The following is a 26068-nucleotide window of genomic DNA, read 5'->3' as shown; positions in this document are numbered from 1 at the left end:
CGCCGCGCCGCTCTGGGAGCCGGTCCCGGGGCCCCGCCGCCGCCGCCGCCGCTCGGGTGAGTATTGCGGCCGGGCGCGCATTCTTGAGGGGCGCGGGCCTGTGCGGCGCCCATTGTAGGCCGCGTAGGCCGGGCCAGGCGCGGGACCCGGAAGAGGGGCTTGGAGGGTGTGCGGGCTCCGAGGCTGTGCGGGCTTGGAGCGTGTGAGGAAGGTGTGTGGGTCCACTCTTGGGAGGTCGGGTGTGTCTAGGAAAGGATGCTACCAGGGGATGCAGAAGGCAAGGTCTGTTGACTCTGGAGCCTGTGGATGGGGAAGAGTGGGATTTGGTTCAGAAGGGGCAGCCACTTGCTGTAGGTGAGCTGAAGGGGGTGAGGAATACTCAGGATTGTGAGAAGGAATGGGGGGTCCTCCTGGAGGAGACCAGGGTCTGCAGCTGATGTGTTTGATTGGATGGTGCCGGTTGCAGTGCTGTGGTCTGTGGGCCTGGGGCATGTTCGGCCAGAGTGGGTGGGGTGCAGAGAGATCCTGGAGATAAGCAGGACAGTGGAGTGTCCCTTCCCCTCCCCCAGCAAAAAGTAGAAATGAGTGAGTGTGAAACCCAAGGAGGGCACTCTCTCTGAGGCAGAGGTGCCTGAGTCTGGGTCTCTGCTGTGGTTTGGCTTGCTTGAGGGGCTTTACTCTTTCAGGTTGATGCCTTGCCCCCAAAACTCTCTCTTGGGTGTGTATCTTAGAATCTACCTCTGCCCTACATTTTGGAATTCAGTCGCTCATGAAACCAGAGCTGTATAGTCAGGACAGTGAAACTTATAGCTCAGCCTCGAGGACAGAAGAGAAAAATACATTAGTCCTTTGGGGATTTTTCTCAGCCCATCTCTAAGATAATTAATAAAGAGTTATTGTGCATCTCAGCCCCTCCTTCTTGCTTGTACTTAACGTTCTCTGCTGCTTCAGGAAGAATCTCAGATGTACTTGGACTAGGCCCTGTTTTGGAGAACTTACACAGTCTAAACCTGACCTCCTAAGATAGCAGTATCTGGGTTTCAGTTTTAGGAACTTCTATTCAGGGACAAGGATGGGAAAGCATGCAAAATACAATGTTTCTGTTTGATTTTTCAGCAGGTATTGATGTTTCTTGGATTTCTAGTTTCAGAAAAGCTAAGTGGATTTTTTGGGTTACATTAGTCATTGAGGATTTAGGTGGTGGGGGAACAGATTACATGTAAAACAGTAGTCCCAACCCTTCAAGACTTTAATTAATGGACAATTGGGAATATGTCAGAATCATGCTCTGTTATTTCCACACTCCACATAAATCAAAAATTCAAAAGTTCTATTTGAGTAAAATAAATAAATATACACACACCTATAGCATTGAGCTGGCTGCCATGGTACCCAGAGGGTGCACCTAGGCAGTGACTGAAGGTGATTTTAAATGAGGTATCAGAGTTGTGGGTTCCTTTTATGGAATCCCTTTACTGATGGTGGTTACAGGCTGTTGGCCAGATTCCGTGTTTGTGGGCGTTTGACTCTAACCTGATTAATATAACTGCTTTATCTGTGGTATGTATGTGTGTGCACACTGAATGCTTGCTGTACTTCTCCGTGGGAACCCAGATATTTTGGTAATTGGAGCACGTTTCAATAACAGCAGTAATTTGGAGAGATGTTCGTGTGCTTCCAGGGACACCAAAGGTCTTCTGTCATTTGACAGCCAAAAATAGATGTGAAGTTTAAGAAATGTTTCTTCTGGGCTATGAAAAAATAGTTTAAATGATTAGGGGGACGTGTTCACACAAATGAAAAGTTAGTCTACCAAGACAGCACATTTTTATAAAAAAGGGCTAGATCTTGAATTTGCTGTTATTTCAGCACCTGTGAAGAGCTGACATTTGGCATCTATGACAAGTGTTGTTTTCCTTAATGTTAATGAATTAGGTGTTTACTGGTGCCCGTTAGTTGCAAGACGTTGTGTTAGATGCTCTGGGCCCTGCAGAAAATGTTTAAATCAGGCTGCTACAAATCATTTACATGGAAGACATAAGCACTTTAAGAGATAAGTGACAGTGACTTGTCATTAGCCTCCTGTTAGAACGCAGTGACTTGGTTTTTTTCTCAAGGCTAGTGAACTAGAGTATCTCCATAAGGCTCAGAGCACCAGGTGCGGGTCCTCTTTCCTGAGATGGTGTCCCCGACAGGAGGACACTAGACATCCATGAACTGGTGTGGAGACATCAAAGGTGCTCATTCCGTGTTGATGGGACTCAAAAAAAGGACTTTGCAGTTGAAGTGGTCCACGAGCAGCAGAGTGTCACAGCCCGTGGGCCTTGACGAAGGAGCAGGCTGTTCCTGCCGAGGCTGAGATTGCAGCCTACACTGTAGTTTTCATACAAAGTCATTAGCTGCAGAACAATAATTGTGACCCATCCTCCATCTCTAGGTGCTTCTAGCTGTTGGCAGCTGCTGGCAGGTGAACTGAAGTGTGTGCAGTGTGAGAATGCAGGTACCGGGGCAGATTACATGCAGGCCAGGACCCAGAGTGTGGAGAGGTGGCTGGGGAGATCCACGCCTTTTGTTTGTACCAGGTTTTAGGATTTCACTCTGCTCCCTCTGGCTTGTTCAGTGCTTTAGGCATTTGGACCTGTCATGCTTCTCTCCAGTCTCCTAGGCAGACCACTTACATCCAGCAGGCCAGGTGGGGAGGTGTAGCCTGAGCTCGTGGGCTCAGTGACAGGGAGGACCAAAGACCATGGCAGAGTCCCGGTCCAGGACAGTCCTCCCTCATACAAGACAGGCATCTGGCAGCAGAAACAAAACCCATAGTCCCCTGACCTCTAAGAGGGTGGGTAATTTGTTTTTCATTTTATGGAGTTGAATCATGTGAGCTGTATGCTTCCTTGGCTAATTGTGTTTGGATTTCGTTTGTTCTATACCTTCTCTGCTCCTCAGAGTACTCAATTGTCATTTGCTATCAGAAGGACACTTTCCTTTTAAGCAAGGTTTTAAAGTCGAGAGCAGCTTTCTGATGAAGCGTTTTTAAGACTGTCCACGGGAATTCCCTGACGGTCCAGTGGTTAGGACTCCGTGCTTTCACTGCTGAGGGCCCGGGTTCAATCCCTGGTCAGGAAACTAAGATCCCGCAAAAAAAAAAAAAGACTGTCCACATCATTGGCAGCGTGAGAAGGCCCCTGTGTCTGTGCATGTGAGTGATGTCCTTTGGTCACTCACTTGAAGATGCTGAAAACGACCCACAGTTAACTGCTCTTTTGGGCGTGTTGAGACTTAGAGGAGCAAGTTGCTGTGTGTTCGCATATGTTGTGAGGCACAGTAAGTGTGAAGTAATGGGGCAGCAGGAAGCACAGTGGCTGTGGGCCTGGAGAGTGTGGAGTGGAGAGCAGACCGCCTGCCTTCTGGTGAGTGATGTGCCATATCTGAGTATCACAGCAACCCTGTTCTACTCAGATACACATCCTCGTCTTTCATGTGAGGTTTATACAGCTGGGAGGATCAGAAGCACCTCTCTTTCCTCCAGTCCTTCTGCCTTCCTGGAGCCTGAGGAGAGGGACTGGCCATGCAGCTCTGTAGCTGGGATGGGCTGCTAGTCTCTGTTCTCACAGAATGACACCTGAGGGTAGTGGCGCTCTCTGTGTTCTGGACATTCATTTCTTAGTGCCAGAGGCATTCCTGTAGTTGGAAAAGTTTCCAGAAATTGTTCTAATATAGTACAAACCTTTTTTGTGACAAAAGATTGAAAATTTAAACTGAATTTCTGGCTTTGAGTTCGAGCGGGAGGGCATCATTGCGAGTCTTGTCTTGAGAAAACCTCTGTGGTCATGTTTCCATGGACCCACCTTTCCTAATCCTTGTCCTCTTAATGGTTTCAACAGGACAGATTGATTCACTTTGGAGCTGTAAGTACTGATGTATTAGGGTGCAGCGCTCATTGTTCATTGACGCACAGAGTCCCAAAATGAATATCCAAGAGCAGGGTTTCCCCTTGGACCTCGGAGCAAGTTTCACCGAAGATGCCCCCCGACCCCCAGTGCCTGGTGAGGAGGGTGAACTGGTGTCCACGGACCCCAGGCCCATCAGCCACAGCTTCTGCTCTGGGAAAGGTGCCGGAATTAAAGGTGAGACTTCAACAGCCACTCCGAGGCGCTCAGATCTGGACCTGGGGTACGAGCCTGAGGGCAGCGCTTCGCCCACCCCTCCGTACTTGAAGTGGGCCGAGTCGCTGCACTCCCTACTGGATGATCAAGACGGGATAAACCTGTTTAGAACTTTTCTGAAGCAGGAGGACTGTGCTGATCTCCTGGACTTCTGGTTTGCCTGCAGCGGCTTCAGGAAACTGGAGCCCTGTGACTCGAATGAGGAGAAGAGGCTGAAGCTGGCCAGAGCTATCTACCGCAAGTACATCCTTGATAACAATGGCATTGTGTCCAGGCAGACCAAGCCAGCCACCAAGAGCTTCATAAAGGACTGCATCATGAAGCAGCAGATTGATCCTGCCATGTTCGACCAGGCCCAGACGGAAATCCAGTCTACCATGGAGGAGAACACCTACCCCTCGTTCCTCAAGTCCGATATTTATTTGGAGTACACGAGGACAGGCTCGGAGAGCCCAAAGCTCTGCAGTGACCAGAGCTCCGGGTCGGGGACAGGGAAGGGAGTACCTGGATACCTACCCACTTTGAACGAAGATGAGGAATGGAAATGTGACCAAGACGTAGACGAAGACGATGGCAGAGACCCTGCTCCCCCCGGCAGGCTCACGCAGAAGCTGCTCCTGGAAACCGCCGCCCCGAGGGCCTCCTCAAGTAGACGGTACAGCGAAGGCAGAGAGTTCAGGTGAGTCCGACCCGAGGCCTCCGTTTCTGTGCTCACCTCCAAGACCTGGAGAACTAGCAGGGAAAGGTCTTGTCCTTCAGCCCCAAAGTGGGTGCAGTCCTGGAGCTGGGGCAAATTGTGGTTTTACTCTTTACTCATGATGCCTTCACGTTTGTCATTAGATGTTTTTAATGTTTGTATTTTGAGGGCACTTTTATCAAGAACAGCCTAAAATATATGGCTTTGTAAGTCATTAGGAACATTGGAATTCTTAGAAGTGATATGACATTTAAACCTTACCCTTTATTTTTATTTTTTTAAATAAATTTACTTATTTATTTATTTATTTTTGGCTGCGTTGGGTCTTCGTTGCTGCGCGCGGGCTTTCTCTAGTTGCGGCGAGCAGGGGGCTACTCTTTGTTGCAGTACACTGGCTTCTCATTGCCGTGGGTTCTCTTGTTGCAGAGTACGGGCTCTAGGTGCGTGGGCTTCAGTAGTTGTGGCTCACTGGCTCAGTAGTTGTGGCACACGGCCTTAGTTGCTCCGCAGCATGTGGGATCTTCCCGGACCAGGGATTGAACCTGTGTCCCCTCCATTGGCAGGCATACGCTCAACCACTGTGCCACCAGGGGAGTCCCTAAACCTTACCCTTTAGCAGTAAAATTTGTGTCCTCTTGCACAGAAGGTGGTTTACCTGGCAGACATAATCCTTTTGGCTGAATAAAGAGAAGAGTGGACATTTCAGTGCATCAGTACGTAGAGAATTCTGGATCATTGCATTTTGTAACTGTCTTATGAGGTTCTTTCTAGAGGTCGGGGTGGGTGGTGGTGAGGAGGCTGATGTGCTTCAAGTTGTCCGAGCACTTTGGGAACTTCCAAAGTGGTTGTGGCTCCAGGATTGGACCTTTCTCCCGCCAAGAAAATGAGTTGTGCTGTTGTGTATTCAGTTCCCAGCATTCTGAAGTTGTGATCACAGTCTTTGCACGTGGGCACATATGCAGCTTTGGAGGCGTGGAGTGGTGCTATCGGGAAGTTGTTACCACTTTGGAAACCTGTTTCTTCGTTCTCTTTTCTGTGGTTGCTGGAAGTTTATTTGGTCTCAAGTTGGAGCCTGTTGCCGATTTTAGTGGGCACTTCGGTTCTCACTCATTTCCCTGTAGCTGATTCTGGATACTCCTGCCTGTGAAACTTTGAAAGCCTGGAATTCCTGTGGCCCTGCTGATTTAATCAAGAGTCTGCAAGCACATCCCCAGGTGCTGGGCCTCTCCCGTGGAGTTAGTAAAAGCGCAGATCACTTCTTCAGGCTTACTGTGGCAGAGAAATTGATCACTTGCTGATAAAACACAGGATTAAACATTTTTAAGGTTTAAATGTCCTTTAAGTGATGTGATTGAAGATACACTGTTTAGGTAATTTTTGTGGGCCTTTTGCTCACTGTCTTTAAACCTTATTGATTTAGCAATCTTTTTAGGGCAGAATATACTATAAAATTATCCTGATAGGTAAGGCTAGTAACTGACACAGCTTTTCAGACCTAACCTGAAAGTTGTCATATTTGATTAGAACAGTTTAAAAATGGGATTAAATTTGAGGCCTGGGCTGCAGGGAAAAACAAATTGAGCTCAATTCTGATTTCTAATTTTAGAAATTCCTGCGTGCCACCCCTCCCCCAACCAGCCAGTCTGCACACTTTTCAGTTCTCAGTCGGGGGTCGGTCATAGCAGCAACTTTGCTTTTTTTCTCTTTGGTTTGCTCTATTTGTAATAAATAACCTTTACTATCAAATTAATAGAATATGTTGCTGTAAGGACTCGTACATGTTCGTTTTTAACTTGCCTCTCATGGAGCTGCTGGTGGCCGTGGGAGTCTGGCGCTCACGAGTCCTGCCTGTGCTCAGACCCCGTCCTTCTGGGGGCTGCCTTTGCGGTTGTGCAGGTGGACAGTCCCCTGTGTCAGGGTCATTGTTCATCAGCACTAGTAGGATATGGAGTCCAGCACATTCTACTTGCTCTGCAAGGGTGTGAAAGTCACAGAAGAGCCAGCCCACCCCGGCTTAAACACTGAAGGGGATTGGTTGGCTCAGGTAAGTGAAAAGTCCAGAGGCAGGCCCAGCTTCAGATGTGGTTTGATTTGGACTCCAGCCATTTTTCTTTCAAAGACTTATTTCTTTTTTCGGAGAAGTTTTAGGTTACCAGCAAAATTAAGAGGAAGGTACAGAGGTTTCCCATATACCCCTCCCCCCCCCATGCACAGTCTCCCCCACTATCACCATCCCCCACCAGGGCGGTCATTTGTTACAGCTGATGAGCCTACACTAATCACCCACAGTCCATAGCTTACATTAGGTTCCCTCTCGGTGACTTGTATCTATCACTCTAAACAGGGTAGTTTCCTTTGTGCTCGGCGTGTTTAACCTCTCCAGCCCCCAACCCCTGGCAACCACTGATCTTTTTACTGTCTCCACAGTTTTGCCTTTTCCAGAATGCCACGTAGCTGGAAGTATACAGTATGTAGCCTATTCATATTGGCTTCTTTCACTTAGTAATATGCTTTTAAGGTTTTTCAGTGTCTTTTCGTGGCTTGATAGCTCATTTCTTTTTAACACTGAATAATATTGCATTGTCTGGATAGACCACAGTTTACTTATCCATTCACCTGCTGAAGGACATCCTGATGGTTCCAGTTTTTGGCAGTTATGACTAAAGCTGCGGTAAACACCTGTGTGCAGGTTTTTGTGTGGACGTGAGTTTTCATTTCCTTTGGGTAAAATATCAAGGAGCACAATTGCTGGATTATATGCTGAGATTACGTTCGTTTTTGTAAGAAACTGTCCCGTTTCTGAATGCTTCTTTGCCTCTGCCTTCCTGCGGCCAGCTTCGCTCTCAGGTTGGCTCCCTTGTTTTGTAAACAGATGCTTCCCACTGAAGGAACGTTCTGCAGTTTGCCCTGAGTGGCTGGGGGTGCTGTGTGCCAGTGTGTCCTGCCCACTCCAGCATAATCACTGTGCAAGGGCTGAGGCTCTGCTCTTGGGCTTACACCAGATAGGGCCACTCCAGAAGAAAAGTGGGGTGCCCCACTCAGACAGCATCACCACTCTCCAGCAGCGGGAGTGGTCCTTCAGGGGAAGATTGGGGTTAACGGGGAAGGGAGGAGGAGAGTGGGTAGTGAATAGGCAGCGAGTGAATGCCCGCTGCCAGGAGGAGGAGCCGGGTGGGAACCTCAGCTCAGGGGATGTGTTTCCTGCAGCAGCAGGTGCTTCTCTCAGCATTGATTCTGCGTGGAGGAGTGTGTCAGCCGGGAGGCTGCTCCCACTGTGCTCACTGGTGTCGTCCAGGCTCCCTGTTCCCTGGCGGGAGGCCTGAGCAACAGTCCTCATTTGCTTCACATGTGTGCACACGGCTGTTTTTCAGATCTTTTCAGATCGCTGACTTGAGAGATGGTAAATGAGCCTTTTATGTGGGTCTTTGTCAAAACTGAGAAAACAGGGATGCCCCTGGCTTTTTTCTGCATTTATCCTAGTCACCTGCGGTGACTAGGATAAAGAGCCCAGGGCTGAGGGGTCACAGAATTCCTTGCTGCTCTTCTATTCTTTGTGTGGAAGACTTTCACAGTCTTTATTGCCCTTTTTCAGTGGAACTTTGAACATAACTTTGGTTGGTTCATACGCACCATTTAAATTTGGTGTGAATTGGCAGAGGGTCCTCTGATGATGTAGGTGTTTTGGCTGTTTATTTACTTAATGCTTTGGCCTGGGGGACCAGAGTCTGTAAGACATTAGCAGGCTCAGAAGCTTGGCCTGGCCTGGCCTCCAGAGGCTGTGCTGGGCCTGGTTGGTCAGGCCTGAGTCAAGCCATCTTCAGCCCTTCAACCACCTGCGCTTAGCGATTGCTGCTGGTTTTCTTTTGTCTCTCTCTCTCTTTTTCTTTAAAAAAAAATTTATTTCTTTCTTTTTGGCTGCATCAGGTCTTAGTTGCAGCACGCGGGAGTTTCGTTGCGGCTCGCGGGCTCTTTGTTGCGGCGCACGGGCTTCTCTCTAGTTGTGGCATGCAGGCTTAGTTGCCCCACATAGCATGCAGGATCTTAGTTCCCCGACCAGGAATCGAACCCACGTCCCCTGCATTGGAAGGCGGATTCTTAACCACTGGACCACCAGGGAAACCCCTCTCTCTCTTTTTTTAATTGAAGTATAGTTGGCTTACAATGTTGTCTTAATTTCTGCTGTACAGCAAAGTGACTCAGTTATACATATATATGCATTCTTTTTTTAAATAAATAAATTTATTTATTTATTTATGGCTGCGTTGGGTCTTCGTTGCTGCGCACAGGCTTTCTCTAGTTGCAGCGAGCGAGGGCTACTCTTTGTTGCGGTGCGTGGGCTTCTCATTGCGGTGGCTTGTCTTTGTTGCGGAGCACGGGCTCTAGGCACGTGGGTTCAGTAGTTGTGGCTCGCGGGCTCTACAGCACAGGCTCACTAGTTGTGGCACACAGGCTTAGTTGCTCCATGGCACGTGGGATCTTCCTGGACCAGGGCTCAAATCTGTGTCCCCTGCCTTGGCAGGCGGATTCTTAACTACTGTGCCACCAGGGGAGTCCCAAAATATGCATTCTTTTTTATATTCTTTTCTATTATGTTTTTTTAAAGGCAACCCAATTTTTATTTTTTTAAAATATATTTATTTATTTATTTTTGGCTGCGTTGGGTCTTCATTGCTGCGCACAGGCTTTCTCTTGTTGTGATGAGTGGGGGCTACTCTTTGTTGTGGTATGTGGGCTTCTCCTTGAGGTGGCTTCTCTTGTTGCGAACACAGGCTCTAGGCGCACGGGCTTAAATAGTTGTGGCTTGCGGGCTCCAGAGCGCAGGCTCAGTAGTTGTGGTGCACGGACTTAGTTGCTCTGTGGCATGTGGGATCTTCCCAGACCAGGGCTCGAACCCGTGTCCCCTGTGTTGGCAGGTGGATTCTTAACCACTGTGCCACCAGGGGAGTCCTATTTTTTATCATTTAAAATATTTATTTGTTTATTTATTTGGCTGCACTGGGTCTTAGTTGCAGCATGTGGGCTCTTGGTTGTGGCATGTTTAGTTGCAGCATGCAGGCTCTTAGTTGTGGCATGCATGTGGGATCTAGTTCCCTACCAGGGATCGAACCTGGGCCCCCTGTATTGGGTGCGTGGCATCTTAACCACTGGACCACCAGGGAAGCCTCTCCATTATGGTTTATCTCAGGATATTGAATACAATTCCCTATGCTCTTCAGTAGGACCTTGTCTATATCGCTGCTGTTTTTTTTTAAAATATTTATTTATTTAATTTATTTTTGGCTGCATCGGGTCTTAGTTGAGGCATGCAGGATCTTTTGTTGTGGTGTGTGGGCTATCATTGTGGGTCGTGGGCCTTCTCTCTAGTTGTGGCGTGTGAATTTTCTCTTCTCTAGCTGTGGCGCGCAGACTCCAGGGAGCATGAGCTCTGTAGTTTGCGGCACACGGGCTCTCTCGTAGAGGAGCGTGAGCTCAGTAGTTGTAGCGCGTGGGTTTAGTTGCCCCGTGGTGTGTGGGATCTTAGCTCCCTGACCAGGGGTCAAACCCACGTCCCCTGCATTAGAAGGCAATTCTTTTTTAAAAAAAGATTTATTTATTCATTTTATATATATATATTTTATTGCTGTGTTGGGTCTTTGTTGCTGCACACGGGCTTTCTTTAGTTGCGGCGAGCGGGGGCTACTCTTCGTTGCAGTGTGTGGGCTTCACATCGCGGTGGCTTCTCTTGTTGCAGAGCATGGGCTCTAGGCGCACGGGCTTCAGTAGTTGTGGCTCACGGGCTCTAGAGCGCAGGCTCAGTAGTTGTGGCGCACGGGCTTAGTTGCTCCGCGACATGTGGGATCTTCCCGGAGCAGGTCTCGAACCCATGTCCCCTGCATTGGCAGGCGGATTCTTAACCACTGCGCCACCAGGGAAGTCCTGGAAGACAATTCTTTACCACTGGACCACCAGGGAAGTCCCTCACTGCTGGTTTTAATGTCTAACAGCAGCAAATGCTTTCCATTTGTCTTCACTACCTCCCTCACTGAGAAGTTCCCCGAGGACAGGGTCCAGCTGATATTTCCTTATGTCTTCCTGGTGGGCCAGCCAGTGAGGCACTCTTGGTCAGGGCTGGTCATCGCGGCTGTGGCCGGAGAGTGGAGCACAGATGGTGTTTGTAGCAGGAATAACTCAGCAACTTGTGGGTCCTTTGAAGGGTGGGTGACTAACCCTTCCTCTCCAGACTGAGGAACTACCTGACTTGTTTGTTGCCTTATCAGCTGTATTTCTGGTAAATGGCTTAAAGGAAATGTAAAAAGAGGAAGCACCCAAATGTGTATAGTTTCGTGTGGAAGGTGGAAGAGTGAGATTGATCTGGGGTTTCTGGTTGGCGTTCCAGTGCAGCGGGTGGGGTTGGGGTGGTGACTCTGGCACTTGGCTGCCGAGGGGCTCCAGTCCAAAGGGTGGCAGTGGCCCTGGTGGTGGGGGTCTCAGGACACTGGTCCCGTTAATAGTGAGCCTATTTGATTTGACCTTCAGCAAATACTCTTCACTGTTGAATTTTTAGGTCATTTGTGATGGAAGGTGACTCATTTGTAAAGTGTGGCTCTCCCTGTGGCCTTCCCCCTCTTTCTTCCTACTGCTGTGCTTTTAGTCACTCTTAAATGTGGGGCACGAAGCTAGGGAAGAGAGCATGGCCCTGCTGCCAGTCCCTTGTCACCTTCCAGGTATGTAACTTGTCCAACTGGATGAATTCCTTTAACTGAACAGATGATCCCAAGGTTGTTCACTGGAGATGTTTTCAGACAGGCCGTAGTGTGCAGCTGTGGGGCTCTCAAGACAGTTGACAGGGAATTCCCTGGCGGTCCAATGGTTAGGACTCCACGCTTTCACTTCCTAGGGCCTGGATTCAATCCCTGGTCAGGGAACTAAGATCCCACAAGCCATGTGGTGCAACTGAAAAAACAAAAAGACAGGAGTTTACAAATCTTTCCATTCCCCTTGCTGGCTGAATGGGAGAACATTAATCTCAGTGGTTTAACTTAAGGACCCCTCACTTGGTGACTTTTCCACAGGCTGTGTCTTCTGGGTCAGCCTTCTCCTGGTTGTGTGATGGTGGGGAAGTTGCTTCACCTCTCTGAGCTTTTCTGTAAAAATGGGGACAATGAAGTAAGGGCCTGCCCAATGAGGTTGTCAGGGAGGTTCTGTGAGCTGACCCCTGGGGGTGCCTGCACACAGCAGGCTCAGTGCACACAGCAGGTGCTCAGGGAGTTTCACATCCTTGTGTGGTTCTTCATCATCATCTGAACTTAGTGGTCTGCTCGATGTTGGTGAAATTTGTATCTGGGTTACAAATGATTTCAAAGTAGCGAATGACACATTCCGATTTTAATAATCATATTTCCTGAGAGTGAGGCATATTAATTCCCCACCCCAAACCTGCTCCTCTCGTGGCCATCTTTACCTCCAGAAGTGGCACCACCATCTACCAGGTCAACGTGGCCCACCTGATTCCCCATCCGAATGTATGCTGAACCCTCTGCCTCTCGCTGTCTGCACTCCGGCCCCCCAGCCCTCCTCCTGGACCCGCAGAGCCTTCTGGGTGAGCCTCTGCCTCAGTCTTTTCTCCCCACAGTGCCCAAAGGGACCTTTCTAGATGCAGGTCTGACTACGCTCTTCCTTCTTCCACGACGCGGGGACTTCCCACTGCCCCTGGACTGCACCCCAGGCTCCTGTGACACAGCGTGTCCACGGGAGACCCTGTCGTGGTACCAGCACACTGTGAGCATTTTACATGCCTATCAGTGGGGGGGAGGCTGGCTAATAAAAGTTTTTAAACTAGTTACAGGAGAGTCAAAAAATATTTTTTCTCTGTTTTAGTCATATAAAACTCTGTAGCCTTTTTCTTTTTTTTCCTTTTTATTTATTTATTTATTTATTTGGCTGTGTAGGGTCTTTCTCTAGTTGTGGCAAGCGGGGGCCACTCTTCATCGCGGTGCACGGGCCTCTCACTATTGCGGCCTCTCGTTGTGGAGCACAGGCTCCAGACGCGCAGGCTCAGTAGTTGTGACTCATGGGCTTAGTTGCTCCACGGCATGTGGGATCTTCCCAGACCAGGGCTCGAACCTGTGTCCCCTGCATTAGCAGGCAGATTCTCAACCACTGCGCCACCAGCGAAGCCCAGCCTTTTTCTTTTAATATTTGTTTGTTTATTTATTCATTTATTTATTTATTTTTGGCTGCATCAGGTCTTAGTTGCGGCATGTGGGATCTTTCGTTGCAGCACAGGGGGGGCGCGCGGGCCTCTCTCTAGTTCTGGCGCATGGGCTCATTAGTTGCAGCACATGGGCTTAGTTGCCCCACGGTATGAGGGATCTTAGTTTCCCGACCAGGGACTGAACCCACGTCCCCTGTATTGGAAGGCGGATTCTTAACCACTGGACAACCAGGGAAGCCCCAAAACTCTGTAGTCTTTGATGACAGTTTTCGACAAAGTCCGGGAAGTGCAGTTAGCTGTCAGCCTGAAGAATTTTGGAATAGAGAGGCCCCTTTGTCTGGGGCTCCACGTTGGTGGGTTTATGAAAGGGAAGTGCCTACAGAGACTGCGGTCTGCGAGGCCCACACTGCCCGTGGTTCTGCCGCCTGGCCGCTGGGTTGGGGAGGCTGGGCTGGCGGCTGGTCGCGTGTGTCTTCTGTGCATCAGCTGCCGGGGGATCAGCCAGTTCGCAGGTTTGTGCACCAGTTAGCGTCACAGAGGCTGGAATTTGATTCATACTCACTGGCTCTTCACTTATTCTCTTCTAGAATCCTGACTTCATTTACACCAGTTTACCCAGCAGTCATTAGAAATAATGGAATTTGGCCAAGTAGTGGTTGTTCATTTAGGAAAGGAAGGCAGTCTAATAATTCTTTCTTCAGTCCAGCTTGAGGCCGAGTACGTGTGTGTGTGTAAGAAAATCGTTGCTTTATTTTCCCCCCATGTCACATCAGTACAAATGCACGTTTTTGTGAGCCACTCAGTGTCCTCTCAGAGCTCATTAATTCCAAAAAGTGTTTGCTCTGAGGAAACAACTCAGTAAATCTCTTCAGTCCCTTCCTGGAACTCAGGCTGGCTGTCTGATTTTGTGAAAATAAACGCAGTCTTCAAAGAGGCCGTTCACAGGACCTTGTGCGTGCATGTGAAGGGCTTCAGGCTCACCCCTCCTCACCCCTCCCCTGGGTGGATTACAGCCTCAGCCCACAAGCCTTCTCGGAACTGGTGAAACTCTTTGTAGCAACTGGACTCAGCTCTTTAGTTTGGACCAAACTCCTCCAGTTTTGATGATGGATAGAGGTGAGCCCTGCGTTGTGTGGCTGGGTGGGCACCCTTCTCAGCCCCCAGCAGCAGGAGGCTCCCATTCCCTGGCCCTCTGCTCATCCAGCCTTGTGCCCTTAGAATCTTTAACGTGCTTTTATCTGGTATTGACCCTCTCTGGATCACCGGCTCATTTTTAGTCTGTAGGGCCAGTGTCTTCTCTTGAACAAATATTTTAAAATAATCATAGGGCTTCCCTGGTGGTGCAGTGGGTGAGAGTCAGCCTGCCGATGCAGGGGACACGGGTTCGTGCCCCGGTCCGGGAAGATCCCACGTGCTGCGGAGCGGCTAGGCCCGTGAGCCATGGCTGCTGAGCCTGCGTGTCCAGAGCCTGTGCTCCGCAACGGGAGAGGCCACAACAGTGAGAGGCCCACGTACCACAAAAAAAAAAAAAAAAAAAAATCATAAAGAATGTTGCGTGTAATAGCCAGCAGTTAGAGTAACTTGAATGTCTGATAGCAGGATTGATTGCACAGGGATTTTTTTTTCTGCATGGTTGGAGAACATAGGCTTTCTATTTTCTTCTTTTTGTTTTTCGACATTTTCCAAATTCCTATAAAACATAAACCTTTGTAATTCGAAAGTATGTTATTAAAATATATACAAAGATATATCACAAGAGGGTGTGAATTATGTGCAGTTTTTCAACAGCATATTTTTTCTTTTAAAAGGATGCATATAAATGTTTCCTTTTAGTATGATCTTCGGTCTTCTTAATGTTTGCACTGCTATACCAGTTTTGTTTTGTTTTGTGTTTTTTTGGCCACATTGAGCGTGGCATGCTGGATCTTAGTTCCCTGACCAGGGATCAAACCCACACCCACTGCATTGGAAGCACAGAGTCTTAACCACTGGACCACCAGGGAAGTCCCTATACCAGTATTTTAATTAATTTTAATTTTTATTAAAACAATGGAGAGAAGGAAAAATTCAAATAATGCTAAAAGGCTGATAACTAAATTTAGCAGTCTCATGACCCTCTGGCCTTTCCAGGATGGCCGCTTCCAACTGTGTCTTACCCTAGTGTATTAGCTCAGGCTGCCAGGACAAAATATCATAGACTTGGGGGTTAAACAACAGACATTTATTTCTCACGGTTCTGGAGGCTGGAGGTCCCAGACCAAAGCGCTGGCAAGGTAGGTTTCATTCCATTCTTCTCATGGTTTGCTCACATGGCCTTTTCTCAGTGTGTCTGTGTGGAGAGAGAAACAGCTCTCCAGCATCTCTTCTGGTTAAGGGTAATGATCCTGTCAGATCAGGGCCCCACTTTCATGACTTCATTTAACCATGTGACTTCCTTAGAGGCCCCATCTCCAAATACAGCCACATGGGGGGGGTAAGGGCCTCCACATCAGAATCTGGGGGATGTAGACTCTCAGTCTATCACACCCCCCTTTCTGAGTGATGTGCTCATACTGCTGTCCTTGAGGCATCTGCCCTGAGCCAGTCTCTGTGGATGCTCTCCTTTCCCCACCACCTGGCCTGATTATTAACACATTCTGGGTTTGGTTTACATCCATATTTGGTGTTTTCATTGCTGAGCCAAGTTGGACCAAGCATTTTCTTTCTTGTGCCATTTTTGTGTGTGTGTGTTTTAAAGTTATGGTTGTTGAATTTTTTCATTTGATTTTCTGACATAAATCTTCCCTTATGTTGCATTGGCTTAAAAAGTCCCTGTCAAAATACTTCTCATTACTTCTCTCATTTTGGAGCCTGTGTTATTTAGATGTTGGACCATTTGGAATGATCCTTTAAATTTTGTTTCTTTTTCTCCTATTTTCTGTTTGTTTTCTTTTGTTGTGTTTTCAGCTCTTTCTACTAAATTTCTCTTGCTCTTGTTTTCTGAATATATACTCTAAAAAGACGAAATCTTCCTTTTTTTTTTTTTTAATTGTTCATGGATCAGCATTTAAAAATCTTTCTGGTGTTGACCTAAAACAATATAACAGCCAGTTATTTTACCAGAAAATGGGTTTATTGCAAAGAATTGCAATTTGGGACATGCAGTCTATAGCGAGCCACAGGCAAGTCCAGAGAACAAAGGAGAGGAACTTCTTTTATACAGGAGAAGGAGGAGTTGGGAGGGGCTGCTATAAACAAAGAGCCCATTGGAGGAAACTGGGAGTTCAGAGTACAGTGGCTTTTCATTGGCTGAGCTGTTGTCAGGCAAAGAGGAATTCTCTCTCGGGCCTGCTGGGTGGTCCTTCTTCATGTTGGAGATGCAAAGGTATGTCTCTTCCTGTTGGGTCTGCAATTGATGATGGTAGGGTGTGAGGGCTCCCTTTCCTGGCCTCCCAACTCCATTTTATTATTTTTATTTATTTATTTTTTGGCCACGCTGTCCAGCCTGTGGGATCTTAGTTCCCCGACCAGGGATTGCACCTGGGTGCTTGGCAGTGAGAGCACGGAGTCCTAACCACTGGACTGCCAGGGAATTCCCCCATCTCCATTTTAAGTGAGGGTTCTGTGTATTAACTTTCACATTAACATCATGGCCCTACCCACCCCTCAGTAGGGAGACATGGTGGGTTGTGTCAAGAAGTCCTGCATATGTGGGAGAAAGACTGCTCCTTTTTCCTATGGTTATAGAGCTGGGCCTAGTTTGCAAAACTTATTTTAAATACAAATGAGAATTCTTTGGGAAGAAGTCAGTGAAGGAAAAGGAGATGTGGAGCACTGCTGTTTAGCGATGATCTAATGTGATGACTGTAAAATATGTAATTTGTAGGTGGTAACATTGTGGAAGGATTCTTTTTTTTTTTTTTAAACTCATGTCAGTTTGGGAAGAGTTTATTTATTTATTTTTAATTTATTTATATTTAATTTATTTATTTTTGGCTGAGTTGGGTCTTTGTTGCTGCATGTGGGCTTTCTCTAGTTCCTGCGAGCGGGGGCTACTCTTTGTTGCGCTGTGTGGGCTTCTCATTGCAGTGGCTTCTCTTGTTGCTGAGCACGGGCTCTAGGCACACGGGCTTCAGTAGTTGTGGCTTGCGGGCTCTAGAGTGCAGGCTCAGTAGTTGTGGCCCACAGGCTTAGTTGCCCCGCGGCATGTGGGATCTTCCTGGACCAGGGCTCGAACCCGTGTCCCCTGCATTGGCAGGCGGATTCTTAACCACTGTGCCACCAGGGAAGTCTGATTCTTTCTTTTTTAATGAGAATTCTCTTTTGGATGCCTTTAGTACCCTTGAGATTATTCAGTGGATAAAAATTATATGCATACATATAACTTGTCAGGAGCACATTTGTTCTGTGTGTTAAGCTTGCCTGAATTAGGCATGGCTGAAGGGTTGGCGTCTTGGGGAAGATGTGGATGCTGTATCTCATTCTTGTGTAATTCTTGGATTTCTTACTGAATCTTCTTGAGGACTGTTTGTTCATCTGAGGACAGTTGATCCCTGTGCTGGCAATGGACTTGTGAAACTGAATAAAGGAAACCTCATTTAAAGTCTGGAGTCCAGAAGGGGAGCTCTGATGCCCTACACTCCACCTCAGTTAGAGACCGCGCAGGAAGAGAGGTACCTTGCATTCCCAGCAGGGAGGTATCTACTTTACTGCCCCTGCAGGAGGAAGGAAGAGTTCTTGCCCAGCACCAAGCCCAGACTGTTGGAACCCTTGCAGCTCAGCCAATAGGAATCCATCACCACCCTGAACTCTTGCTTTCCTCCAAGGGACTTTGGTTCAAAGCACCCCTCTCAGCTTCCTCCTTTTCTCTATAAAGTAACACTCCTCTCTTTTGTTTGCTGGACTTGCCTGTAGTTTTTGCTATAGCATTGTCGTCCTGAATTGCAATTCTCTGCTATTCCTGAATAAACTCGTTTTGCTGGTAAAATAACTGGGTGTTCTCAGCAGACTATTATGATTGGTGTTTTGGAGTTTTGGAGAACAAAAGGGGGGCTCAAGGACAGCGGTCCACATATGACCAAGAAAAGCTGTGTCTGAGCAGACAGGGAAAGATGACTCTGTGTGGCCCCAATACAGCTGCCCCTTTAAAAGAAGAATTGACAGAAATACAGATTCATTCGTTCATTGAGTGTCCTCCATGCGCCGTATACTCTTCTAGAAGCTGGAGATTCACTAGTGAACAAAGCAGACAAAAATCCCTCCAATTGTGGAGCTTACACTTTTAACAGGGAGAGATACAAGATGAGAACGCAAGTAAAATACTGAGCATTTCAGATGGTGCAGTTTAAGTTGGGGCAGAGGGAGCCATTTTCACAGGAGTGGCCAGAGAGGGTCTCATTCTGGAGGGTGACTTTTGAGCAAAGCCTGAAGAAGATGAGAGCACAGACCGTGTACCTGGAGGAGGACGAGGGAAGAGCAAGTAGGAAAGGCAGCCTAGCTGGGGCAGAGTGGCCGAGGGGCGAGGGGTGGGAGGAGAGCGCAGAGAGGTGACTTGGCATTTCTGAGACTGCGGCTTCTGCTTTGGTCTCTCTCAAATTGTCAGTGTATTGATGGTATTTGAAGCCGTGAGCCTTGTTGTGACCCCCCAGTGAGCGAACGTAGATAGAGACAAGAAGGCCTCTGGCGGCTTTCCACTGCCGAGGGTTGCAGAGACCTGGCAGTGAGGTTGGAGAAAACCAGCGGAGTATGGGGTCTTGGAGACCAAATGAAGAAAGTGCACCAAGAAAGATGGGTTGAGTAGCCGTCGGCACTGCTGATAGGTGATGTGAGATGGGGGCTGGTGTCCTTATGTCTAGCAACCTGGAGATTGTTGGGGACTCTGAGTTGTGCTGGTGGGAGATGGTAAAAGCACATTGAAATGGCTTTCAGATTGAGCTTTAAACAGCTCAGAGCCCTTTGAGAAGGACTGTGTCTTAGTCTTATTTGTCCTTGGCTTAAGATACTGTCTTGCAGGTCTGCTCTTGATAAATATGTACTGAAAGAAATGACTCGAGTTCTTAGAAAACACCTGCAAGATGTGCGGAATCCACCCGCCCGCCTGTGCCCTTGAGTACAGCATTCACATCCCCGTCCTGAGACCCCTGACCTTTATCAAGGAAGCCGCTGCTTCGTGGTTCATGTCACAGCCAGGAGCTACCTCTGCATTGGTTTTACCCTTTTTGGCCTCCCACCTTTGATAAAGAAATCTAGTTTAAAAAAAAATCAGATCAAGTGAGAAATTCTATCTGATTCCTTTTATTAAGGATTCAGAAACAAGATATGGCTTATGTGTTTCAATATGCCACTAGTGTTGAATGTCGAGGCTGAATTTATTGGTTGAAGTCTCCCACTATGAATGTGGATTTGTCTGTTGTTGTTTTTTCTGTACAGTTTTGCTCTATGTGTTTTGAGTCCATAGTTTACATGCATACACATTGAGTTGTTACTTGTTTCTGTGGATTGACCATTTTATTATTATAACATGTCTTTATATCTAATATTGCTTTTTGCTTAAAAATCTACTTTGTCTGATATTGGTATAGCTACCCCAACTTTCTTTTGAAAGTATTTGCATGATTTATGCGTTTTCTAATCTTTTATTTATTTATTGAGATATAATTGACATACATTCTCTTAGTTTCAGGGGTACACCATAACCATTCGATATTTGTATATAGTGTGAAATGGTCACCACAGTAATCTAGTTAACATCTGTCACCATATGTAGTTACAAAAAAATTTTTTTTCTTGTGGAGAGATTTCAGTCTTTTATTTTCAATGTTCTATATTCTTTTTTTTGGCCGCAGTGTGTGGCTTGTGGGATTTTAGTTCCCCGACCAGGGATTGAACTCAGGCCCTCGGCAGTGAGAGTGCAGGTCCCTAACCACTGGACTGCCACGGAATTCTGAAATTTTCTATATTCTTTTTTTTTCTTGATTTTTTTTATGTGGACCACTTTTAAAGTCTCTATTGAATTTGTTACAATATTGCTTCTGTTTTATGTTTTTTGGTTTTTTGGCCGTGAAGCATGTGGGATTCCAGCCCCCCGACCAGGGATTGAACCCGCACCCCCTGCATTGGAAGGTGAAGTCCCAACCACTGGACCGCCAGGGAAGTCCCAATTTTCTATATTCTTATATTTAAGTTATTTCTCTTATAAGGTGGATATGGATAGTTTTTTAAAAATCCAGATGATCTACTTTTTTAAAAAAATTATTGATTGATTGATTTTTGGCTGCGTTGGGTCTCTGTTGCTGTGCGCGGGCTTTCTCTAGTTGTGGCGAGTGGGGGCTACATTTCGTTGCAGTGCGTGGGCTTCTTATTGCTGTGGCTTCTCTTGTTGCGGAACATGGGCTCTAGGCACGCGGGCTTCAGTAGTTGCAGCATGTGGGCTCAGTAGTTGTGGCTCATGGGCCCTAGAGTGCAGGCTCAGTATTTGTGGCGCACGGGATTAGTTGCTCCGCGGCATGTGGGATCTTCCTGGACCAGGGATCGAACCCGTGTCCCCTGCGTTGGCAGGCGGATTCTTAACCACTGTGCCACCAGGGAAGTCCCCAGATGTTCTACTCTTAATTGGCATATTTAGTTGATTTATATTTAATATATAATAATTACCAATATATTTGGACTTAAAGCTATCCTTTAGTATTTATGTTTTATTTGTTCCTCCTCATTCTCCTTTCTTTTGGATTAATTAAATTTTTTTTGTTATTCAAATGCCCCCCTCTGTTAGCTTGTTCTACATTTATGTACTACTATTTTTTTAAATTTTTAATTTATTTTTATTTTTGGGTGCGTTGGGTCTTCCTTGCTGTGCATGGGCTTTCTCTAGTTGCGGCAAGCAGAGGCTACTCTTCATTGCGGTGCGTGGGCTTCTCGTTGCGGTACCTTCTCTTGTTGCAGGGCACAGGCTCTAGGTGTGCAGACTTCAGTAGTTGTGGCTCGCGGGCTCAGTAGTTGTGGCTTGCGGGCTCTAGAGCGCAGGCTCAGTAGTTGTGGTGCACAGGCTTAGTTGCTCTGCGGCATGTGGTATCTTTCCAGACCAGGGCTCCAACCCGTGTCCCCTGCATTGGCAGGCGGATTCTTAACCACAGTGCCACCAGGGAAGCCCTGTACTACTACTTTTTAAGTGGTCCCTCTAGAGATTACAGCATGCATCCCTGACCTATTTGAGTGTAAGTTGGTTCTTTTGTCACTTACCGGAAAATGTAAAGACTAAAGGTTAAACTAAAACAAGTTATGTACTCCCCCATTGCTTTTTATGCAGTTGTTGTTTTTTTTTTTGTATGTGTATGTATGTATGTATGTATTTATCTATTTATTTGGCTGTGTCAGGTCTTGGTTGCAGCATGCGGGATCTTTGTTGAGGTGTGCAGGATCTTTCATTGCGGCGTGCGGGCTCAGTAGTTGTGGTGCGGGCTTAGTTGCCCGCGGCCTGTAGGTTCTTAGCCTTACAGCTGCATCGTCCAAGATAATTTGTCATTTTTTGGTGCCACCGTTAAAGATTTTCTTCTGTGTCTTTGGTAAAACTACTGAAGTTTTACTATCATGTCTGTTTATCTGGCTTGGGGTTTGAAGTACTTTTTCAATCTCTGGCTTGATGATTTTCGTGAATTTTGGGAAGTTCTCAGTTATTAGCTCTTCAAATATTGCTTCTGCTGTATTCTCTCTTTCTCCTCTCCTTCTGGGATTCCAGTTACTCATGTGTCAGACCTTTCTTCTTTTTAAGTCTTTTCAGTAGTTTCTGTCCTTATCATGCTTCAGTATGCATATTTTCCAGACCTATGTACCATTCACTAATTTCTCTTCACTTGTGTGTAGTCTACTGTTATATCTGTCTGTGGAGTTCTTAACTTCATTTGTTACATTTTTCAGTTTTAGTGTTCATTTGATTCTTTTTTTTTAAATATTCAGTCCCCTGCTCAAACTCTCCAGCTTGTCTTTTAACTTACTGAACACATTAATCACATATATTTTAATGTCCTATAATTTTAAAATTGGGGTGTTTTGTGGTTCTGTTTCTGTTGTCTGTTTTTCTCTTGTTCTTGAGTCAGTTGGTCCCATCTCCTAGTATGCTGGGCAGTTTTTATTGAACACCAGACATTGTATATGAAAAATTCAGAGATCGTTTGAAGTTCCTGATCGTAATTTTCTCCAGTGAGGGCTTACTTTTGCTTCTGACTGGCCTTTAGTGTGGGGACCTGTCACTTTACTCCAGCCAGGAACCAATCTGATTTGAACACAGGACTTCAGTCTTTGGGCAGGCTGGTCTATTTCAGGTTCATCCCTTCTGCTAGCATATAGCCCATTGGGGTCCCGACTGAAGGCCTGAGGTCTTCACCAGGGACCACATCTTTGGTGCACTTGGAACACCCACTTAAGAATTCTGGAAGTTTTCACATTCTCAGCTTGGAAGTCATTGCTTGAGAACCTCAAGGAGAAAAGTGGGACCGTATGTTTGACTTGCCTGTTTTCCTTTTTTTTCTCATGCTTTGGCCCCTTAAGAGATCTCATTTCCTTGGTAGCTATCTTGTGCCTTAAAACAGATGAAAACATTTGTTTGTTTTTTTTATAAAAAAGTATCAAATTTATTTCAATATCTAGTTTCATTTTTAAGTTAAAGCTTTTAGACAATTTTTTTTTGTAATTTGAGATTCATTATCGGAGGTGAGGAAAATGTTAATAAGCTATTAATTACTGACTACAAATAAAATTATTAACCATGCATTTATAAAAGACATGTTAAAGAGTAAAAAGTTCCAGTTACACTACTTAACTGAAGGAAATATCCTTCAGCCCTTTATTTCTAATTATAACACGTTCTCATTTTGACATAATTTACACCTTTTTCACCCAATTAATACTATGCTAAACAAAATTTTTCCAACTGTTAAGCCTTTCTTTACCTAACTGTTACTCTTTAAAAGTTCCTTAAAAGAAATTTGAAATTTTAATTTTCACCATGAATCTGTTTGATCAAAAAAGTAAAGGACAGGGCTTCCCTGGTGGCGCAGTGGTTGAGAGTCCGCCTGCCGATGCAGGCGACGTGGGTTCGTGCCCCTGTCTGGGAAGATCCCACATGCCGTGGAGCGGCTGGGCCCGTGAGCCATGCCCACTGAGCCTGCGTGTCCGGAGCCTGTGCTCCACAACGGGAGAGGCCACAACAGTGAGAGGCCCGTGTACTGCAAAAAAAACACAAAAAAACACTACCACATAAACTTCCTCTTCATCAAATCTATGTAACCTAAAAATCTGATATGAAACATTTGTGTAAGTCCAGGTCCTGAAGAGATTTCTGCTGACATTTGAGAAACCGGTTGTGAGCAGAGAAAAGCTGATTTAAATTTTCATTGTTTACACTAAGCAGAGAGGAACGGGGTTTCTGGTTTGGTTCTCACCATGTTTGAGCTCTCGTTGGCAAGTTCCAGATATGACTTCTGTATAGCGCTTTATAATTTTCAAAGTGGTCTTCATATATATTGTTCCATAGATACCAAAAACTGCTCTGCAGCAATAAACATCCAGGGACATGTTATTATCAAAGTTATATAAGAAATATATTTGGTGCAGGAAAATTGAAAAATACAGATAAGTGAAAAATGATCTGATACCCCACTGCTCACAGGTAGCACTGTTCTATGTGGATCCCTCCGGAGTCTTCTCGACACATGTGTAATCTTCCCTGGGAAGATGGGCTCCATAATCCACCTCACCCACATTGTGAATTTTCAACAGTTATTATAAAGAGTTACTGGTTTGCGTAGCATAGCTACATAAAAGATTTGTGGCAAAGAGGAAATAATAACAGGTGGAACCCCCCGCCCCGGCTTTCTTCTCTGTGAATCTTTCAAGTCAGGAGTGCTTAGCCTCCGTTGAGTATGATGTTCTTCTGACTTCAGAGCCTTGAATATGCTTTGTTAAGCATCGTACAGGAAGTTAGGTGGAATTGTGGGATTTGACTGTGACCTGCAGCCTTTACCACACAGCCTTGTCCTGTTCCTTGTGTGGGGCACCGTGCAGGACAGTGTGGGGACCCGTCTGAGTTGAGGGCCTTCTGCATAGTCTGGCCCTCGGCATCGCCTTGTTTGTGCTGTTCTGTAGGATGCTTGGACTCCTTTCAAAGAGGCGACCCTTGTAGGTCCACTTTGCAGGGGAGGAGCCTGCCCAAGGTTAGTAGCTGGTAAGCGGTGGTGACGGCAGATTGGGCCCTGGTGGTCCAGTGGTTAAGACATGGGTTGTCACTGCCAAAGGCCCAGGTTCAATCCCTGGTCCAGGAACTAAGATCCCGTGAGCCACGTGACGTGGGAAAAAAAGTTGGACTTACAAGTGAAATGAGGAAGTGTCCTTGCCATCTGTGCCTTTGTCTTGGTCGTTTTTCTGTGGTTTCGAGGGCGCTATAATGTGAGAAGATGAGCTTTGGGGTCAAGTGGCCTTGTTCAGGAGCTGCCTTGTCTGCCTTCCCTCTGACGGGTGGGGACGGACGCGGGGCGAGCCCCGCATGTCTGTTGGGGTCTGGGTGGGAGCTCCTCCCTCAGTGCTGGGCTCCCAGAGGGTGGGGGGGAGAGAGCTCTGGTCTGGGTGCCCTCCCCCCACGTGATTCTATAGACCGCACTCCCTGCTGCTGGAGCTGGTGCAGTGAAGGGTGGGCGCTGGCCTTGGCCCGATGTGGAGCCGTGCAGCCCCAGAGGAGAGCGGTTGCCGGGTGGTGGAGGGTGCGCTGCAGCACCCCAATCCTCAGGCAGCACTCAGCATGAGAGGGCCGACGTGCATGGACTGCAGGATCCATGTGCCAGCAGGAGAAGCAGATGAGAGGGGGCGTGTGCTCCTGTGTGAGATTCTAGAGAACACAGTGATGGGTGGGGGTGGGGCTGGACAGGGGATCGGAAGGGGCACAAGGAAACTGGGGGCGGTGGACGCACTCATCCTCTTGGTCACGGTGGCGGCCGCACAGGGTGGACGCGTGTCAGAAGCCCTCACACTGCGCTCTGTAATTGTGTGCAAGACATCATTTGCCTTCTCTCAGGGACCCAGGGTTTTAGGAGCACAGGCGACACAGCGTCCGTGTTCCTGCAGGCCGGCCGAGCAGACCAGATGGCAGCTCCCCTCATCCTCTGAAATGGGGATGATAAACCCCCCTGTTCACCGGGGTGTACCTTTAACCTTTCTTATGTTTGAATATACAAATGAATTACGTATTCTGAAAGTTAAATCCTCGCGTTTGCTTAGAGAGAGAGAAGCTCTGTCAGAAGCAGCGTGGGGAAGGTCAGCCATGTTCTCTTACACTCATTCAGCATCGTTGTGGTTCCGGCCCATGAATTCCATAACTATACTATTTTCTGTGGGTTTAAAAACAGAGAACAGGAACCAGAGCCCACTTCTCCTGATGCTTTTCCAGGGCAGCAGGACTCTGCCCTCCTGCTCATAGGACGAGGCCGCCCACTCCCACTTAGCAATGTGCGTGGGCCTGTGGGGCTCGTTCTGGGTCTGCACTCCTCGGTTTACAGGTGTGGAAGCCAGGCATGGTCACAGAACCAGCCGAAGGTGGAGTGGGGCCGGTTCCTGCTGACGACGGGCAGGTGGGTCCGGCAGGCGGGGCGAGCTCACCAGGGCCAAGCCCGAGCCACAGCTCTCCTCACACCACGTCTGTGAGTGATGGGGTGAGCGTGGGCCAGACCTTGAGACAAGAGGTTTCTGGATTTTCTTGCACCTTGAAGAGTTGATGGAGACCCCAGAGAAGGAAGCAACACTGCCCCCTCTGCTCCCCTAAACAGAGGAAGGCGGGATTCCTATTTCCAGAGTCAGGGTCTTCTGACCAGCCCTTCAGTTGGAAACAACTGCAGAGTCTGGATGAATTACGTAGCACTATTGGAGGCACTGCAGTGTAGGAATTAAGATACGTGGCAGCTGTGGCCTGTGGGCTGGGGAGAGGCAGGTGGAAGGCTTAGACCTGCCCGGGAGGAAGGGCCAAGGTACGAGTGGGCTTCGGCCTCTGCT

At 47.3% G+C, this 26068-nt stretch overlaps 1 protein-coding gene across 3 annotated transcripts in view; it reads left to right on the top strand.

Annotated features, from left to right (window-relative positions):
* The window catches only part of AXIN1 (axin 1), a 54597-nt gene continuing 28529 nt past the window's right edge, over positions 1 to 26068 (top strand). For all 3 annotated transcript variants that reach the window (XM_029219722.1, XM_029219721.1, XM_029219723.1), the window contains exons 1-2: positions 1 to 56; positions 3885 to 4845. In XM_029219722.1, the coding sequence (XP_029075555.1) occupies positions 3968 to 4845 (878 nt within the window). In that variant the 5' untranslated portion in view covers positions 1 to 56; positions 3885 to 3967. The remainder of the gene's footprint in view (positions 57 to 3884; positions 4846 to 26068) is intronic.

This window comes from Monodon monoceros, unplaced genomic scaffold (genome assembly GCF_005190385.1).
Source record: "Monodon monoceros isolate NGI ecotype Baffin Bay Population unplaced genomic scaffold, NGI_Narwhal_1 Super_Scaffold_13, whole genome shotgun sequence".
Taxonomy (NCBI): domain Eukaryota; kingdom Metazoa; phylum Chordata; class Mammalia; order Artiodactyla; family Monodontidae; genus Monodon; species Monodon monoceros.
This window is presented reverse-complemented; position numbering and strand designations above follow the sequence as displayed.